This window comes from Leptodactylus fuscus, chromosome 7 (assembly GCF_031893055.1).
Source record: "Leptodactylus fuscus isolate aLepFus1 chromosome 7, aLepFus1.hap2, whole genome shotgun sequence".
Taxonomy (NCBI): Eukaryota; Metazoa; Chordata; class Amphibia; order Anura; family Leptodactylidae; genus Leptodactylus; species Leptodactylus fuscus.
The window spans coordinates 10,638,940-10,659,095 of record NC_134271.1 but is presented as its reverse complement, the minus strand read 5'-3'; the positions used below and the strand labels follow the sequence as shown (position 1 = coordinate 10,659,095).

At 43.8% G+C, this 20,156-nt stretch overlaps 1 protein-coding gene across 3 annotated transcripts; it reads right to left on the bottom strand.

Moving 5' to 3' along the window:
• Positions 1-8,627: 8,627 nt before the first annotated feature.
• On the bottom strand, positions 8,628-14,043 carry AKIP1 (A-kinase interacting protein 1). 3 transcript variants are annotated; one of them, XM_075283626.1, is made up of 5 exons: positions 13,944-14,043; positions 11,635-11,850; positions 11,271-11,348; positions 11,066-11,182; positions 8,628-9,800 (listed from the first exon to the last, which is right to left on the bottom strand). In XM_075283626.1, exons 2-5 carry the CDS (start codon positions 11,794-11,796, stop codon positions 9,624-9,626), a joined length of 534 nt encoding a protein of 177 aa, XP_075139727.1. In that variant the 5' UTR covers positions 11,797-11,850; positions 13,944-14,043; the 3' UTR covers positions 8,628-9,623. The 3 variants fall into 3 exon arrangements, with proteins under 3 accessions (XP_075139727.1, XP_075139729.1, XP_075139728.1); XM_075283628.1 differs by having other exon boundaries at positions 11,635-11,790; positions 13,947-14,043; XM_075283627.1 differs by having other exon boundaries at positions 13,960-14,043.
• Between the last annotated feature and the right edge of the window lie 6,113 nt (positions 14,044-20,156).

The following is a 20,156-nucleotide window of genomic DNA, read 5'->3' as shown; positions in this document are numbered from 1 at the left end:
ATAGTAGTAGTATTATAGTAGTTATATTCTTGTACATAGGGGGCAGTATTATAGTAATTATATTCTTGTACATAGGAGGCAGTATTATAGTAGTTATATTCTTGTATATAGGAGCAGTATTATAGTAGTTATATTCTTGTACATAGTAGTAGTATTATAGTAGTTATATTCTTGTACATAGGAGCAGTATTATAGTAATTATATTCTTGTACATAGGAGGTAGTATTATAGTAGTTATATTCTTGTACATAGGAGGTAGTATTATAGTAGTTATATTCTTGAACATAGGAGTAGTATTATAGTAGTTATATTCTTGTATATAGGAGCAGTATTATAGTAGTTATATTCTTGTACATAGGGGGCAGTATTATAGTAGTTATATTCTTGTACATAGGAGTAGTATTATAGTAGTTATATTCTTGTACATAGGAGTAGTATTATAGTAGTTATATTCTTGTATATAGGAGCAGTATTATAGTAGTTATATTCTTGTACATAGTAGTAGTATTATAGTAGTTATATTCTTGTACATAGGGGGCAGTATTATAGTAGTTATATTCTTGTATATAGGAGGTAGTATTATAGTAGTTATATTCTTGTACATAGGAGTAGTATTATAGTAGTTATATTCTTGTACATAGGAGCAGTATTATAGTAGTTATATTCTTGTACATAGGAGCAGTATTATAGTAGTTATATTCTTGTACATAGGGGGCAGTATTATAGTAGTTATATTCTTGTATATAGGAGTAGTATTATAGTAGTTATATTCTTGTACATAGTAGTAGTATTATAGTAGTTATATTCTTGTATATAGGAGGTAGTATTATAGTAGTTATATTCTTGTACATAGGAGTAGTATTATAGTAGTTATATTCTTGTATATAGGAGGTAGTATTATAGCAGTTATATTCTTGTACATAGGAGTAGTATTATAGTAGTTATATTCTTGTACATAGGAGTAGTATTATAGTAGTTATATTCTTGTACATAGGGGGCAGTATTATAGTAGTTATATTCTTGTACATAGGAGGCAGTATTATAGTAGTTATATTCTTGTACATAGGAGCAGTATTATAGTAGTTATATTCTTGTACATAGGGGGCAGTATTATAGTAGTTATATTCTTGTATATAGGAGTAGTATTATAGTAGTTATATTCTTGTACATAGTAGTAGTATTATAGTAGTTATATTCTTGTACATAGGGGGCAGTATTATAGTAGTTATATTCTTGTATATAGGAGGTAGTATTATAGTAGTTATATTCTTGTACATAGGAGTAGTATTATAGTAGTTATATTCTTGTACATAGGAACAGTATTATAGTAGTTATATTCTTGTACATAGGGGCAGTATTATAGTAGTTATATTCTTGTACATAGGAGTAGTATTATAGTAGTTATATTCTTGTACATAGGAGTAGTATTATAGTAGTTATATTCTTGTACATAGGGGGCAGTATTATAATAGTTATATTCTTGTACATAGGAGCAGTATTATAGTAGTTATATTCTTGTACATAGGGGCAGTATTATAATAGTTATATTCTTGTACATAGGAGTAGTATTATAGTAGTTATATTCTTGTACATAGGAGTAGTATTATAGTAGTTATATTCTTGTACATAGGAGTAGTATTATAGTAGTTATATTCTTGTACATAGTAGTAGTATTATAGTAGTTATATTCTTGTACATAGGAGTAGTATTATAGTAGTTATATTCTTGTACATAGGAGTAGTATTATAGTAGTTATATTCTTGTACATAGGAGTAGTATTATAGTAGTTATATTCTTGTACATAGGGGCAGTATTATAGTAGTTATATTCTTGTACATAGGAGTAGTATTATAGTAGTTATATTCTTGTACATAGGAGTAGTATTATAGTAGTTATATTCTTGTACATAGGGGGCAGTATTATAATAGTTATATTCTTGTACATAGGAGCAGTATTATAGTAGTTATATTCTTGTACATAGGGGCAGTATTATAATAGTTATATTCTTGTACATAGGAGTAGTATTATAGTAGTTATATTCTTGTACATAGGAGTAGTATTATAGTAGTTATATTCTTGTACATAGGAGTAGTATTATAGTAGTTATATTCTTGTACATAGCAGGCAGTATTATAGTAGTTATATTCTTGTACATAGGGGCAGTATTATAGTAGTTATATTCTTGTACATAGGAGCAGTATTATAGTAGTTATATTCTTGTACATAGGAGTAGTATTATAGTAGTTATATTCTTGTACATAGGAGTAGTATTATAGTAGTTATATTCTTGTACATAGGAGTAGTATTATAGTAGTTATATTCTTGTACATAGAGAGCAGTATTATAGTAGTTATATTCTTGTACATAGGAGTAGTATTATAGTAGTTATATTCTTGTACATAGGAGTAGTATTATAGTAGTTATATTCTTGTACATAGGAGTAGTATTATAGTAGTTATATTCTTGTACATAGGAGCAGTATTATAGTAGTTATATTCTTGTACATAGGAGCAGTATTATAGTAGTTATATTCTTGTACATAGGAGCAGTATTATAGTAGTTATATTCTTGTACATAGGAGTAGTATTATAGTAGTTATATTCTTGTACATAGGAGCAGTATTATAGTAGTTATATTCTTGTACATAGGAGTAGTATTATAGTAGTTATATTCTTGTACATAGGAGCAGTATTATAGTAGTTATATTCTTGTACATAGAGGGCAGTATTATAGTAGTTATATTCTAGTACACATGGGGTTATGTGTATAGTATTATAGAAGTTATATTGTGGTAATTGTCCTCTTCCTCTTGTTATTTTACAGATGTCACCATCCTCATTACACTAGTGTGACATGTAGACAGATGACAGTGTCCCCCACATTCCCATGTCTAACCCCAATCATTAGACGAGAAATAGTGCTGGCCAGAAGAGACCCTGATGGATTTTACTACCTCGGTGTGGTCAGACAAGAGGTAAGAGAACAAGAGGCTGAATAATATTATTTAAAATAGCGACCAAGCATTGATGTCTTAACCAAGCTCCCAATTAATATCTATTATATCTTGCCCATTTTACACTAGGAAGAACCTGGGGTGTTTCTGATTGAATTTACCAAACCATGTGTCGAGGGTGAACGCTTCCCCGCCATGTTGCAGAAGACACGTGCATGTGACATGATCCAACATGAGGAGGCGCTGAGACATTGCATTGTGCCAGGAGACAACGTTTTAGCCCCCTGGGAACCACAGTTGTCGAGATATGGGCCCGGGACGGTTCTTCTTGGCCTGGAGACAAGAGATCCCCTGCGAGGTAGGGCTCATCACTTCTACAGCCCCTGTACAGCAGAATGACATTTACAGAACGATATCCAATTCTTTGCAGATTCTTACCTCTTATAAAGCATATACACTGGGGTAGAAGTATTAAGCTGAGGGTTTGTTACAGTTGTATCTAATTCTAGACAACCCTCTGTGAGGCTTCATGCACATAACAGTAATTCGTGGCTGTATACTCTCCGTAATTGCGTATAATTCATTTGCACACGGCCATATTTTGCACAGATCTGTCCTCTGCCTGTCTGTTTTTGAGGCTTGGTCCATTCATTCAAATGTATGGGCCAGTGAAAGAAAAGGAAGGCAATCCATGTGCCATCCGTTCCGTTTTTACAAACCCGTACACTGCCTATGGATGTGTCTATGAAGCCTGAGCTGGACTCCAAAACGATGCAAACTGTCAGGACAGAGGACAAATGGGCACCAATGATGCGATCAACTCACAGTCACTTTGTCTCTGATACATTGTAACAAAGTCTCAGAAGTGCAGGGTTCTGGAGCCGATGGCTGATTGTTAAAGGGATTCTACCATTAAAACACTTTTTTTTTTATTTCTGGTTGACACATAGAAATAGCCTTAAGAAAGGCTATTCTGCTCCTACCTTTAGATGTCTTCTCCGTGCCGCTGTTCGGTAGAAATCCCAGTTTTCTTTGTTATGCAAATGAGTTCTCTCGCAGCACTGGGGGCGTCCCCAATGCTGCGAGAGAACTCTCCAGCGCCGCCTCCATCTTCTTCTGTCCTGGGTTTTCAATTTTCTAGGCCTCAGACAGAGCCGACTGCGCATGCCCGGGCCACAAAAAAATGGCCGCTTACACAGTAAGCTGGTGTAAGCGGCCATTTTCTTGTGGCCCGAGTATGCGCAATCGGCTCTGCACGAGGCCTAGAAAATTGAAAACCCAGGACAGAAGAATACACAGGAAGAGCCTGTTCCTGAAGAAGATGGAGGCGTCGCTGAAGAGTTCTCTCACAGCATTGGGGACGCCCCCAGTGCTGTGAGAGAACTCATTTGCATACCGAAGAAAACCCGGATTTCTACCAAACGGTGGCGCGGAGAAGACATCTAAAGGTAGGAGAAGAAGAGCCTTTCTTAAGGCTATTCCTACGTGTTATCGAGAAAAAAAGGGTATCCAATGATAGGATTCCTTTAAGCCTATTTAAAGAGAAGAACAGAAAAAAAATGGAAGTGGAAATAGAAGAAGTGGAAGGTGTGAATAAAATGTATTATTTCTTACAGCCGCAGAAGACGAGGAGCTGACAATTAGTTTCTGGAACGGCAAGAAATCAACCATCCCACTCAAGGTGGCCGTGTGGATCTCGCCATCGGTTTACCATCGGATTGTAGACTCCCTTCACCGACCAATCACAAGCCGCCTGTACAACCAGGACACGACATCTAGCAGCTCCACCTATGTCATCACTGACCGCTGCGCCTCTGTCCCGCTCCCCGTCTGCTCCGTTGACCATTGGTACAAACACAGGTGGAGCTATCACAACGTCCACCCACATCTCCTCCACAACCCCCACTGCTCCTGCTGCTGCTTCCCCACCCGCTCTGTATGTACCTGCTGTCATGACCCCAAGTGTCAGGAGTGGTGGTCTCTGTCACCCAGGACTACGGTCTACGTCCAGGGCAAGAAAGATTCAGATGACAAAGAATTCCAGTCATCGATGAAGATGAAGGCCGAGAGACTCAGGCAAAGTGAGCGCCGTTACTCGTCATCCTCCGAGACTGAAGGCGACGAGTCTCTGGATGATGAGAGCGATGATGAGACGAACCTGTCCAAGACCACACAGAGTACGATGGTGGACAGCGCGGTCAACACGGACTCCAGTATGTGGGAGAAGCCAAAACTGGACATTAGTGACCGTCCTGAGTGGAAGTATTGGAAGAGGGGTCAACCAGAGCCCTTCCATCGCAAGCCAGGTATGGACTGATGGGGACGCAGTATTTCCAAAGTTCTGCACCCAATGCAGTAAATGGCTTGTATTATTTTGCATATTATTATATATATATTATTTCTTCCATATTTTGCAGGGAACCTACTAAAGTGACGTGTCCGCAGCTCGTTTTTTTTTACCGCAAAGTGGGCGCGGAATTCACTACAATCCCAACCACTTTGCTCTTACTGCGTTTTATTTCACGCAACGTTTATGTCATGTGGGGCCGCAGCCTTAACGTGGCAAGTGGCAGGGTGAATAAAGCCTAAGAACCACCGCCCCACCTTCCTCCCTCTTGTAAAATCAAATCAAATCAAATAGGCTTTATTGGCACGTCCGAATGGATATTTGGCATTACCATTGTATCTAGAAGAATGTTATAAAGGTGCGTTATAACAAATATAATAAATTATTATAAATAATTCCGTCTTTTCCAGGAATAATTAAAACTAAGAATAAATCGCCCACTTCAGATTTGAGGGTCACACTGTCTGATATTATCGGGTCGTCCAATCAGAGCGCTTTATTTGAGACCATTTCAGATTCACCATCCAGACGCCTAACTATGAAAGAGGTTCTGGTGCACACGGACTTTAATCCTTCTCAAAAAGTGAGTAAGCGGAAGGATTTTATTGTATATATTAGTGTTCAGTTACTTTATAACATCACTGAGAATACAGACTATCCATATACTAGAGAGCAGCGGTGACATCACTGAGAATGCCGCCTATCCATTCACTAGAGAGCAGCGGTGACATCACTGAGAATGCAGCCTATCCATTCACTAGAGATCAGCGGTGACATCACTGAGAATGCCGCCTATCCATTCACTAGAGATCAGCGGTGACATCACTGAGACTGCCGCCTATCCAATCACTAGAGAGCAGCGGTGACATCACTGAGAATGCCGCCTATCCATTCACTAGAGAGCAGCGGTGACATCACTGAGAATGCAGCCTATCCATTCACTAGAGAGCAGCAGTGACATCACTGAGAATGCCGCCTATCCATTCACTAGAGAGCAGCGGTGACATCACTGAGAATGCCGCCTATCCATTCACTAGAGAGCAGCGGTGACATCACTGAGAATGCTGCCTATCCATTCACTAGAGATCAGCGGTGACATCACTGAGAATGCCGCCTATCCATTCACTAGAGAGCAGCGGTGACATCACTGAGAATGCCGCCTATCCATTCACTAGAGATCAGCGGTGACATCACTGAGAATGCCGCCTATCCATTCACTAGAGAGCAGCGGTGACATCACTGAGAATGCCGCCTATCCATTCTCTAGAGAGCAGCAGTGACATCACTGAGAATGCAGCCTATCCATTCACTAGAGATCAGCGGTGACATCACTGAGAATGCCGCCTATCCATTCACTAGAGAGCAGCGGTGACATGACTGAGAATGCCGCCTATCCATTCACTAGAGATCAGCGGTGACATCACTGAGAATGCCGCCTATCCATTCACTAGAGAGCAGCGGTGACATGACTGAGAATGCCGCCTATCCATTCACTAGAGAGCAGCGGTGACATCACTGAGAATGCCGCCTATCCATTCACTAGAGAGCAGCGGTGACATCACTGAGAATGCCGCCTATCCATTCACTAGAGAGCAGCGGTGACATGACTGAGAATGCAGCCTATCCATTCACTAGAGATCAGCGGTGACATCACTGAGAATGCCGCCTGTCCATTCACTAGAGAGCCGCGGTGACATCACTGAGAATGCCGCCTATCCATATACTAGAGATCAGCGGTGACATCACTGAGAATGCAGCCTGTCCATTCACTAGAGAGCAGCGGTGACATCACTGAGAATGCCGCCTATCCATTCACTAGAGAGCAGCGGTGACATCACTGAGAATGCCGCCTATCCATTCATTATATAGAACGTTCATTATTCTTTCCTTTTATAGGAACAGTCGCCCCCTGCAGTTGAACGTCTTGGGGAGTCAGAAGTCGTAAAGCTGCAGTATAAGAAGGAGATGCAGGAACTACAGCAAAAGAACAAAATGAAACATCTTGAATGGGAGCGAAAGAGGGAAAAGGAGGCTGAACAGAAATACAGCGACAGCCAGGAGGTGCACAGGTGCAGTGATCAACATCCCAGATATATACACATACTACATGTATACAACAACGCTCTCACCCCTCCTCAAATGACTAGGGCTATAATAGCGTCTTCCATTTCCAAGCTTAGGATGAAGACCCTTCAGCGCTTAAAGAACGAGGAGAAGCAGCTGAAGGAAGAACAAGTCAGAAAAGTGAGTATCATGAAGGCCAAGATGGCGGCACAAGAGGAGCGCGGCGAGCGCCACCAAACCATAGCGACTGAGGATAAAAAGAAAGAACAACGTCGGCTGGGGCATCTGAGGAAGGTCCGGGAGAAGATCGACCAGAGGGAATTCAACAAGTGTGTGGCCAATGAACAAAGAGAAAGGAATCACATGGTAAGTGAGCGCCTACCTGAGCAGGACTAGTCAGCCCCCTGCAGGTCATCAGACAGGTCTACACTCACTGACAGCAAGCAGAGCTTCACACTGGTGCAAATGTCTGGGCTTCAATAGACAAGACCAGTGATGTGTTAAACTCCAGTCACAACCAAAGCTGCAATAGCACTTCAGCCGTCTCAGCTCTCATCCCCTTGATATCTCCTGCTTGCTCAGTGTTTGTATAGACCATGATGTCTAGTAGTGCACTAGTAGCCATGTGCACCAGGTATTTGTAGCATCACTACATAGATTTTCTTGCACCGGTCTGAACTTCGGTGACCACTTTATCTCCCCAGGAGTCGCAGAAGAGAAAGTTTCAGGATCACTATAAACAAGTGGCTGAAAGAGTCTTCCAAGCTGAACAACAAGGAGGGAGAAGCGGAGACAGACTGCAGTCTATGGAGGTGTAGGAGCCATACTGAGCGGGGGGATAATCCACAAATCACAGGACGCATCAGACCGGCTACAAATACAGCGCTCCTTAGCAGAAATGGGTCTGATCGTCTTATAATATTCCATAATAACCAGTATTGATCATCCATATCACTGGTGTTCTCTCATTGTCAGTACACGGTGCATTACATGTTATCGCCTGCAGGTGTCAGCGCTGCTACAAACATGAATTTCTGATCTGGTCTCGTTTTTTTGTGCCTGAACATATCAAATACAGAATGCCGATCGCTCACAATATTTGAGGGGCGGGGTGGATGATTTTTCGGCTGGGAAGGGGATAGATTCTAATATATAATCCTATGGTGTCGGCAGGTTGTGCGAGTGAAACATCGGGTGCACATCAGTATACACATCATACCCTAACACATACACCCAGGGACAGAAAATACGGGATTGTTCGGATAAATAAAAAAGGTAAAATCTTTATTACAAAATAAATAACAACAAAGAACTAAAAATTAGAGAGAGATCTGGTGCCCCCTCCTGGCCACGGCAGATACTACAGATTATCCATCCACAAAGGCATCGCAAGATTTTTTTTTTTTTTTAGGGGTAAAGCACAAAACTAAAGAATTTTCCAATACAACCGGTTACGATAGGTTCACACTAGCCTCGGCCTATTGGTTGTTTCGGTCTGTCGGAGGACCAGAACAACAGACAGGCAGACTGCTGTAACAGCGGTAACACACAGTGTCCGGCGGACTCCATTGACTATAATGGGGTCCATCGTCCTCCGCGGAGTAGATGTCATTCGCCGATTTCAGGCCGACATTGGAACGGAGTCTCAAGTTGTCACGGCTGATATCCGATTTCGCCCGCCATTTGCAGCAGTACGTGAGAAACGCTTTATGTTTGCACTTTGTCCCCGCTTTTTAAACTCCTGAAAATCCCTTTATCCTTATAATGGACATGTAGTATCTTTCGGCTGAAACACAAGATTCCTGAGAGCTTTCTAGATTTTTGGCGACTGTCCACCTGGCGTTGACATTCAGCTTTACATCCATAATTTGGTTTGGTATTCAGCTCATCGGACTTTACCCAGGACACTTGTCCTTACATTGGTTGCATAGTCATACATGTTACACGCTCAGTTGCAGCGTATATATTACAGGTATATCACACTCTCAGTTGCAGTGTATATATTACAGGTATATCACTTACTCCGTTGCAGCGTATATATTACAGGTATATCACACGCACACTTGCAGCGTACATATTACAGGTATATGACATGCACACTTGCAGCGTACATATTACGGTACATCACACGCTCAGTTGCAGTATATATTTCGCATACGTCCCACCTTCAGTCCCTTCGGTTACTTCTATCAGTTGTGTATAATATTATTGGACCGCTCCAGTCCTTTTATACCGTCACCCCCTCCCAGGGGATGTAGACTACACATTGAAGGTGAGGTCCACGCTCTGCCCAGGGGTGATGTGCACCAGGTGAGTTTGCCTCTGACAGTTGGGTGCGCCGGCAGAGATACTGTAAGTTCCTGGAGCCACTTCAATATTAACATCCCGAAGGTCCCTCCTCCTCCCAGAAGACTGAAGGGGAGCAGCGGCAGAGCTCTGCATAGAATGTAGAAACACAGGATGTATGGAGGACGTCACCACAACTGAAGACACTACATCGGCCATGAGGCCCGGAAAGACCAGTAAAGGTGCCGAATTTTCACACTGTGTCAGGATGATCACATGGCGCACTATAGCGTCAGATTCACAACTTCCAACATATAAAAAAAAAATGTGTGTGTCAAAGCCATTATTGTTCTTACTGTAACTTCTCCTGACATCTTCCATCTTACACAGAGACCTATAGAAGCCTATCCACCCTCTGGGACGTTATCACGTATTACACTGTGCAGTAGGCTTATTCATCATTGTCTGACCCTGGCCAACACACTAGAAAAATCACTGCAAATAACTAGGTTTGAACAGTTTTGCAAAAAATGGGGATACATTGCAGTGTCCAATAAGATGCTATCCCTCGTATCAGTGAGTATTGCATGTCAATGACACACCTGCAGTGTAAGATATGTGTAACTGCACCTTTAGTGCAGAGGTCTGTGCACACTCATGGCTGAAGCCGCTGCCAACCTGCCTCATCACATATCTTGCATTGGACAGCTGTCATGAATGCAGATCGCTTGGTAGAAATGGTTTCCCTGAGTGTAGTCTTACAGTATGTAGCCGCTGAATACACCTGAATATGGAAATTTACCCAATTTACTTACAGACCCAATGTGGCATGGCTGAACAGACACGTGGAGTCCAGTCCAGGTGAGCTCTCAGGTAGGTAAATGCAGCCAGACTAAGGCCTCATGCACATGTGATGGCCGTTTTCAGAACTTATTGATTTCAATGGGACTATTCACTGTCAAAAAAGTAGGTCCTGTCTTATATTTGTCTAGATAATGTATGAAGGATCAACAGATGCAAAACTACAATGAAAAAAACACCCAGATTTTGCATCTATTTTCCACTAGTGTTTTTTCAACATCTACATGCATGAGGCCTAAGGCTACATTCACATTTGCACTGGAATCTCTGTCTCAATGTCTGCCTGACATTGGTGGACGAATAAGTCCTGCAATACACAGATTTTTCGTTCACCAGTTTCAGTTTTAAAACAATTATGTCAATGTGGTCTGCCAGTCTCCGTATACAATGCTAGCTTTCGACGAGCCAGAACAACGGACAGGTGATGCCAGTGTAATGACTTATTGTAAGTCATAAAACCCTGATTAAACAGTGCATGGGTGTGAATACTTTCTACGAGCGCTGTCCATGTGACCATTACATTCCCTATGGAGTCTGATCGTTTCACCACTCACCAGATATGGCGGAGAAGGCCTCAGGAGCGATCGCTGGAGTTTGCGACAGTGAAATCTGGAGAAGTGCTGTATCTCACTCCTGTTCATCTCCGGCCTTGGGATACAGCTGTGATACCTCTAGAAGACGACAAATAACATTCATGTATCTAAAGGGTTTCAGTACTCACCAACGCAAAGCTAGTCAGGCACGCGACATCACCGTTACCTCACACTGTTCTGTCGTATGTCGCATAAAGCGTGACAAGGTGCTGAAGGCCTCTTCTAAGCCTGGTGGATGTTCCTCCTGCGCAAAGTGACAAAACAGAAGCTCTATAATCATTTCTGTAATGCTAGGGTCACACCAGTGTTGGAGTCTCTCTGTCCCAGATTCCTCTTAAAATTGGCAGATAGAAAGGTCCTGCAAGGAGGACATTTCTTTGCCGTTTTCAGCCGAAACCAGGCGGGCTCCATATAGGCTATGGGGTCAATGGATTGACGCATGTAACCAATGTTTAAGCAGATAGGGTTTCTATCCTACAGTCCTTAAGCGGACCCGAAGAATGAAAACCCCAACACAAGTGTGTACTGACCTCTGCACTCTCCACTCCAGGACAAATCCTAGGACTCTGACCGCTATGTGTCTGTGCAGACCACCAGTCCACATCCCTGCGCTGCGCTCGCTCCAGCACCTGCCGGCCCAGCTCAGATGTTCTTCGCAGGGAATCCTCCATCCACACGTAGGTTTTCTCCATTCGATGTGATCTACAGATGATAAGACGGTGCAAGACGCCTTTACTAGAAAAACCCTGGAAGAGACACAGAGTGCACACAAGTCTTACCACTCAGATGTAGACTCAAAGGGGTTAATACAAGCACAGTGAAAGGGGTCGATGCAAACACCCTTAGGCCAAGACCCCGTGATGCAGAAATGCAACTTTTTTATTGCAGATTTTGCAGTGGGTTTTTTGAGCCAAAGCCAGGAATGGATTTAGCCGAAGGTAGAAGTACAAGAACTTCCTGGATATTTCCTATTCCTTTTGTAGCCATTCTTGGCTTTTGCTCAAAAAAACCTGCAGCACAACCTGCAACAAATGAAGCTGTATCTCTGCAACATGGGGCCTTAAAGGGCTTAATGCAAACACACGTACACTAGGTTCCCACCTGAGCTCAGGTTTCTGTTCTTTGGGTCTGCTTAAGAAGCGGTTATCCGTGGACCCCATAGACTATAATGGGGTCCGGCAGCTTTCCGCCCAAAAAATGCAGAGAGAAAGTCCTGCTTGCAGAATTCGCATATGTGAACCCAGCCTTAAAGGGGTCACTACATACACACCTATGGGGATTAATAAAAACACACTTAAGGGTGCATTCAGACTACGTAACGCCGGGCGTGTATGAGAGCCGTACACGCCGGCATTACGGCAGACTGCCGAACACTTCCCATTCACTTCAATGGGAGCGCTCGTAAACGCCGCTGTTACGAGCGCTCCCATTGAAGTGAATGGGAAGTGTTCGGCAGTCTGCCGTAATGCCGGCGTGTACGGCTCTCATACACGCCCGGCGTTACGTAGTCTGAATGCACCCTTAGGGTGCATTCACACTGAGTAAACGCTAGCTTATTCTGAACGTAAAACACGTTCAGAATAAGCGGCGTCTAAAGCAGCTCCATTCATTTCTATGGGAGCGGGGATACGAGCGCTCCCCATAGAAATGAATGGTCTGCTTCTTTCACTCCGTGCAGTCCCATTGAAGTGAATGGGGAGTGCCGGCGTATACGGCAAGCTCTGCTCATGCCGGAGCGTACACGCCGGCACTCCCCATTCACTTCAATGGGACTGCACGGAGTGAAAGAAGCAGCCCATTCATTTCTATGGGGAGCGCTCGTATCCCCGCTCCCATAGAAATGAATGGAGCTGCTTTAGACGCCGCTTATTCTGAACGTGTTTTACGTTCAGAATAAGCTAGCGTTTACTCAGTGTGAATGCACCCTTAAGGTTCGGTTCACATCTGCGTTGGCGTCTCTGTTAGAGACTCCACCATAGGTCCAGTCTAAAATCGGCAGAGGGAAAAGTCCTGGACGACAGACACTTGGTGGACGCCATTATAGTCTATGGGGTCTGCGGGTAACCGGTTTTTTAGCGAATGGACTCTCCGTCTTTCGTGTCTCCATATGGACCCAAATGCTAGTGTGAACCTGGCACCAATGAGTTAAAGCAAACACACTTACACTAGGTTCACACTAACATTCGGGTTTCCGTCCCCCACAGACCGAAACCCTAACCACTAAGAAAGTGGTTATATGTGGAAACCCACCTACCCCATAGACCCTAATGGTGACCGCCGGAGTCCACGTAATTTATACCGAAACCAACCAAGAGGAAAGTCCTCCGATTTTAAGCGGAATACAAGACGGAGTCTCGTACGGAACGCTAGTGTGAACCCCGCCATAAACAGGTTCATGCGGACACACTTAAAGGGATTAATACAAACACTCTTAAAGGGGTTCTTCCATAAGATAAGCCGTCAGTATCCCATTGGTGGCGGTCTCCCAACCGCCATTACTGGAACTACACCGTGAAAGGCGCCAGAGGCAGATGGTATGGAATAGCGCCATCTACTGGACTATCCCACATGTACAGTAGTCGGGGGATGACTAATAGGCCGCTCTTGGCCTCAGTCCCATCTCAGACGTGATATTTTCTGCCATATGAGATCAAATATAAAACCGCATCCTAAAAACGCGATCCTGGCGTGATGTTATGTGTCTATAAAATGGCAACAAGTAAGTGTCCTCATATAAACAGCCCATTATTGTGACAGGTCCTCTCACAGACATGGCTGCCTCATACATTATACACAGACTCATAGGTCATGTGGTACCAAAGAAAAAAGCTACACACACCACGTCAACGTCATACAATGTGTCTGTTTTTACGTCACTCTCTCAGCTGTCTCCTAGGTCATGACGTCACCGCTCCGGACCCCACACTGCCCGCCAGGAGAGGCTCGCGCCGCGCTGCATGCCGGGAAGCTCAGCTGTGAAGGACACGTGACTGAGGCTCCGCCGCGCTGACTGCCGGGATGTGTAGTTCGAAAGCGGAGACTCTGACTGAGAGAGAAAAAAGGCGGGAACAGACCTGAGGCGAACAAGAAGAGGAATTGTGAGGTGGAGAAGTGTGATGGAGTCACTGGCATAGCATATTACTTGTCTAGTCTAGAGATAGATTAGTAATGGCTGTATACTGTATATAATATATGTATATAGGTCAGGAAAATCATAATCGGGGTAAATCAACCATTATATATACACCGTAATGGCTGATTTTTGGCACTTACAGCTACACATTGGAATAAAACTGAAGCAGTGAATGGGATTAAGCCTACATTCACACCATAGAGGAGTGCCATTTTTTACGGATCCCTCCTAGGTCAATGTGTATACAGGGATATGTGAAAATGGACAAAAATAGAGCCGTCAAAACATCGGTCGTGTGAATATTAAAGTAGCCGAGGATGACGTTGGTGTGAATGTAGCCTTAATCTCATCCACACGGTAGGAAACGCCACAAAAATCGCAGCGTGTTAATGTCGCCCGCATTCTCCTCATAGACTTAAATGAGGGAGTCAAAAAAGAAAAATGGCAACAGAAAAAATGCTAAAAAAAAAATCACATAAGTTCCTGGCTTTTTTTTTTATATAGACGGACACAAGGGTACGGTATATGGCGCTATTGTGTCCTTCAAAAACAGAATATTTTTGTAAAACATGGATGTCTATGGAAATGCTTGACCGTCCATTTACATGAACTCGCCTTTTCTGTCTGTTAGGCTTAGAGTCCGTTCACACTGAGTTCTTTGGCGAGGATTTTGGCGCCAAATCTGTGTCAGAATCCACGTGGAAAGAACGCCTGCCCATAGAGTTCTAGGGGTGCCGCTAGCTTTTTTTCCCCGCTAGCGGTAAAATGGCTTCCTTCAGGCGGATTCCGCTTGCAAAAACCAACGCGGTCAATGGGAGACTGAAAAGCCACGTGGAATTGGCAAAAAACGTGTGGAAAAACCACTAGCAGTTTTTAAAGGTGCTAGAGGAAAAAAACATTTCCTAATTCCTGAAGCAGATTTTTTCCTTGCGAAAATCCTCGCCAAAAAACTCCTTGTGAATGGACCCTTAGGCCGGGTTCACACAATGTATTATGGCACGTAATGTGGTACGTAGACGCTCCCATTGTTTTCAATGGGAGCTGGTACCGTATATGTGGCGCTATTGCGGCGGCCGCAAAATTGCGCTGCGTATACAGTACTGGCTCCCATTGAAAACAATGGGAGCATATACGGCCCGCAAAAGCTCCCGCGCCGTCTACGTACCACATTACGTGCCATAATGCATCGTGTGAACCCGCGCTTAGGCAAAAAAGCGCTGCGGGAATAAACATTGCAGCAACGCATAGCGGTTTCTCCCACAGCACTTTTTACAGAAAGTCTGCAGAGATTTCCTATATGGATTTTCTGCTTCCATTATACCTGTAGGGAAACCACCGGTGTTTCCATAGGTATAATTAACATGGTGCGATTTCCAGTAACGCGACAGTTTCGGAAGTCATAGCGTGTCCACTGCACATTTTTTTCCACTAGGTGTGGATGGGACTCGCTAGAATCTTATCAACCTTGCTGTGACTGTGAAAAGCTGTGTTTTTTTTTCTGTGGAGTTTTCGCTGCGGCCATACTGCAGCATTTACGCAACGTGGGCCCCCAGTCTTAAAGAGAGCTGCTAAACGGATGTAAAAATCATGATCTGAATGGAGTTTTAGACCGGGTTCAGATGGGGTTTTTTTGGTCCGGAATTCAACGCAGAATTCAGCTCAAAAAACCTCCTCCCGTTGAAATCAGTGGAAGCCGGTAGAGATGAGCGAACACTGGTCGGATCAGCCGATCCGAACAGCACGCTCCCATAGAAATGAACGGAAGCACCTGTGACGCCGGCCGGCCGCCGGCAAAGTCAGCGTCACAGGTGCTTCCATTCATTTCTATGGGAGCGTGCTGTTCGGATCGGCTGATCCGACCAGTGTTCGCTCATCTCTTGAAGCCTGTCATTTCCTTGTTTGTTCCCTCTCGTGGAAAAAAAGAAGCGACATGCCCTTTCTTCAGGTGGAGACGTCCGCCTCGCGACACCTCCCTCCCAACTAGGCCCATTCATTTGGGCCTAATCCGGAGCGGAGTGCTGCGACTGGATACTGGTGCACTGTATGCACTGCGCCAGATGAAAAGTGCTGCAGGTCCGAATGCGTTGTCCCGTGGTTTCCGTTTATAGTCAATGAGTCTGTCAGTCCCCACTATTGTCCACTGTTTTAGTGGTTTGTGTGTCCATTGTTCTAGCTCCTTTGATGGAGCAAAACAACAGACACCTGGGCACAGATGTTAAAATAGCGTTAGGCTACATGCACATGATCAAATGCGCTGTCCAAGCGGGGTTCCTAGGCTCCGTTTCGACCCCACAAATCATGACTACCCCTTTAACTCGCTCCCTTAAACAGTTTGTAGCATTGTTACACCATCTGGAAGGAAGTAAACGCTTGTCGGACTCCTCCATTTCCATCACTTATTCAATCACCATCCTCTTACCAATTTTGGTGATATATCGCCTCCTGCAGCCCCTTTCTATGCAGCCTCGGAGTCATTGGCCCCTGTGACGGGTCAGGACATATATTTCAATGGGCTTTCTCTTTGCCCCAGTATCAGTACACTGCCCCCCGGTGGTTCAAACCTCTTGAGGGCACTTGTTAACATCACTGTAACTTCAAAGACTTTATCAAGTGAATGAGGAGGATGAGATTTGTCTTTTATATCTGACCGTATATTTAACATATTTTCATAAATAGTCGATTGACATTTGGTGATGACTCTGGAGAGATGAACAACCACCCCCATCATGGAGGAATGTTATCACTTCCGGAGAGGAGTTGTTGTGTTACTCGTTGGGTCAGTGACACTTGGGTTGTGGGAGAGTGACTTCTGAGAAGTTCTGTATTTTCCTTGTAACTTGGGCATGGCATATTTAGGCCTATCTTCTGACATGTCACTGACTAGTTCGCATTGCCCCTTGCTTCTGCAAATATCATAGTGGAAGTCTTCATCCTCAAACTCTCTCTTTTAACCAGTATTGACATGTTTGGTTTATACAACCTATGACACGTCAGAAGATGAATGTAAATGAAGCGAGCCTTTAATTCTTGAAGGGTTTCTGGTTTTACGTGCATAAAGCTTAGGCTGGTCTTACACGACCGTAGTGGTTTTTGCGGATCCACAACACAAATTTCACTTTAAAAATTAATTCCGCAGACATCCGCAAAGAGCATCCACAACTTTCCATGTGTATCAGTATTATGCGGATCTGCTAAAAACAAAACTGATGTATGTTCAGTGTATATCCGCAAAAATGCACGCGCCCATAGACTTCTATTGGACGTGCCGTGCCGTAAAAGCACGGCCATTACGGACATGCGGTATACTGTCCGGACCACTGTTGCGGCACGCCACACCACTGACAAAATCTACTATCGTGTAAGAGGCCTCATAGAAAATTATGGGACCGTAAATGGTCCGCAATTTTGAACCCGCAATTGCGGACCATTTGCAGTGCAAAACTACGGTTGTGTAAGACCAGCCTTAAAGGGATTCTACCGTTAAAATCACATTTTTTCTCACTAACACTTAGGAATAGCCGTAAGAAAGGCTATTCTTCTCCTACCTTTAGATGTCTTCTCCGCGCCGCCGTTCGGTAGAAATCCCTTTTTCCGTCTGTATGCAAATGAGTTCTCTTGCAGCACTGGGAGCGGTCCCCAGCGCTCAAACAGCACTGGGGTGTCCCCAATGCTGCAAGAGAAATCTCCAGCACTGCCTCCATCTTCTTCAGGAATGGCCTCTTCTTCGGCGTCTTCTTCTGGAGTTGGGTTTCAATCTTATAGGCCTCAGGCAGAGCTGACTGCCCATTCCCGGGCCACAAGAAAATAGCTGCTTACACAGTAAGCTGGTGCAAGTGGCCATTTTTTTGTGGCCCGGGCATGTGCAGTTGGCTCTGCCCGAGGCCTAGAAGATTGAAACCCAGGATGGAAGAAGACGCCAAAGAAGAGACCGTTCCTGAAGAAGATGGAGGCGGTGCTGGAGTGTTCTCTCGCAGCATTAGGGACACCCCCAGTGCTATTTGAGTGCTGAGGCTCACCCCCAGTGCTGCGAGAGAACTCATTTTTCTACAGACGAAAACGGGGATTTCTACCGAACGGTGGCGCGGAGAAGACATCTAAAGGTAGGAGAAGAATAACCTTTCTTAAGGCTATTCCTATGTGTTAGTGAGAAAAAAAATGTGATTTTAGTGGTAGAATCCCTTTAATAATCGCAACTTTCTAATAGACATTTGAGGTGCAGAGATGGTTACAGTGTCTCGGAGCTGTGTGAACGGACTTCAGGATGTCAATAACAATGTGGCCATTCACAGCAAACAGAAAAAGTGACTCTTGATGATACAGTTTATCAGTAGTAACACTTCCTTCCTCATCCATGGACGTTCACTTGTGCTTTTTTCTCATCTTTTTCAGCTTTAGGCCAGGAGTCTGCCACACGGAAATCAGGAGCGAAGAATGTGAACGTCACCGACTTTCAGATGAGTTAAAAATATTCCTCTGCGTCTTCCAGTCATTTCCTATATCAGGCGCAGGAGGATATTTTTAGGATTGTGATACTTGGGGAGGAAACTAATGAGTCTTCTTCAGGAAGTTTGGGATGTTTTGAGCAGATGTCAGTGCAGCCACGGGAGCAAGTTTACATTCACAAATTCATTGACATATAACGGGTGATGCCTTTATTGTGCTATAGTATGGGGGGGGGGGGCTTTGTATAGAATTAGGTGCCATGGGGGAAATTTATTAAGACTGTTCTGTAGGCCAGGCTCCAGCCTCTTAATAATTCAGGCTTCTTACCATGCACCAAAATGTAAGGTACTGACCTAGATTTCTTATATAATTCAGTTATAGTAAATTTGTCGGGTTGAGGTATCTCCACCTGGCTCTGCCCATAAGTAGCAAATGGGGTACAGAAAAAGGGACGCAAAACAACAAAGTACCCATGTGCCGAAGACATCCAACAACTACTCCCATGTGTGGCAGATTTCTGGCACAGAGGGAATAATAAGTTATTTTCATTGTCCATTGTTTTAGTGTGAGGTAGTCTGAAATCTAACTAAGGTTGCAGCTCTGCCATCCACCCTTGCTTTACACTGCAGCTTTGCTTGTTCAGATTGGCAAAAGCACAGCAGGACGTTATTCAGAGCCCAGATAACTGATTTCTATTGCAACAAAGATAGGACGATTAGAAAGTACCAGCAGCAAAGCTCCTAGTAATACAGATGAGGTAACTGATGTACATAGACCACGGTGAATGCACCTCAATAAGGTGGAGGGCCCTTTTTTTTGAATAAATAAATAATGCAATCGTATGATATAGTATATGATTATTATTAAAAATGGGACCCTAGGACCCTAGTCACCACAGGTGAGTGACCTGTGAGAGCACACCAGCCACATCACTTATCACAGTTGAAGGTGGCCACTAGCCCTCATAGTCTGGGCACCTGAAGCATACAACAATAATCCAACATTAGAAGTTTAAGTTGATGCAAGGGATCTATTATAAGTATTATTATTAGTGTTATTTCTACTCTGCATCCATATTCAATTCATATAACATCTAGTCAATAGCTATTCTTCCCAATTGTGTCTAAGCATGCATGTTTTCAGAGCGAAGAGACCCTCTGATGACCAGTGACCCTAACCTATCTATCTGCCGGGTTGGGTTATGGTGACATACTCCCTTTAAAGGGATTCTACCATTAAAATCAAATTTTTTGTCGATTACATGCCCACAGACTACAACAAAATGGCCGCTTACTTACTGTGTAAGTGGGCATTTTTCTTGTGGCTGCGGGCATGTGCAGTCTGCTCTGCCCGAGGCCTAGAAGTTTGAACCCAGCTCCGGCAGAAGACATGGTGAAGACCTCTTTCCAGAAGAAGATGGAGGTTGCACTGGAGATTTCCCTCGCAGCATTGGGGACGCCCCCAGTGCTGTTTGAG

What these genes read in the sequence shown, in the direction of transcription:
- AKIP1 (XM_075283626.1), bottom strand. Translation starts at nt 11,796, where the DNA reads ATGGAGAAAACCTACGTGTGGATGGAGGATTCCCTGCGAAGAACATCT. An exon ending in CTGGAGTGGAGAGTGCAGAG is followed by an intron (nt 11,349 to 11,634) that starts GTCAGTACACAC and finishes CACTTTGCGCAG; the next exon opens with GAGGAACATCCACCAGGCTT. An exon ending in GGCCTTCTCCGCCATATCTG is followed by an intron (nt 9,801 to 11,065) that starts GTGAGTGGTGAA and finishes CATTCTATGCAG; the next exon opens with AGCTCTGCCGCTGCTCCCCT.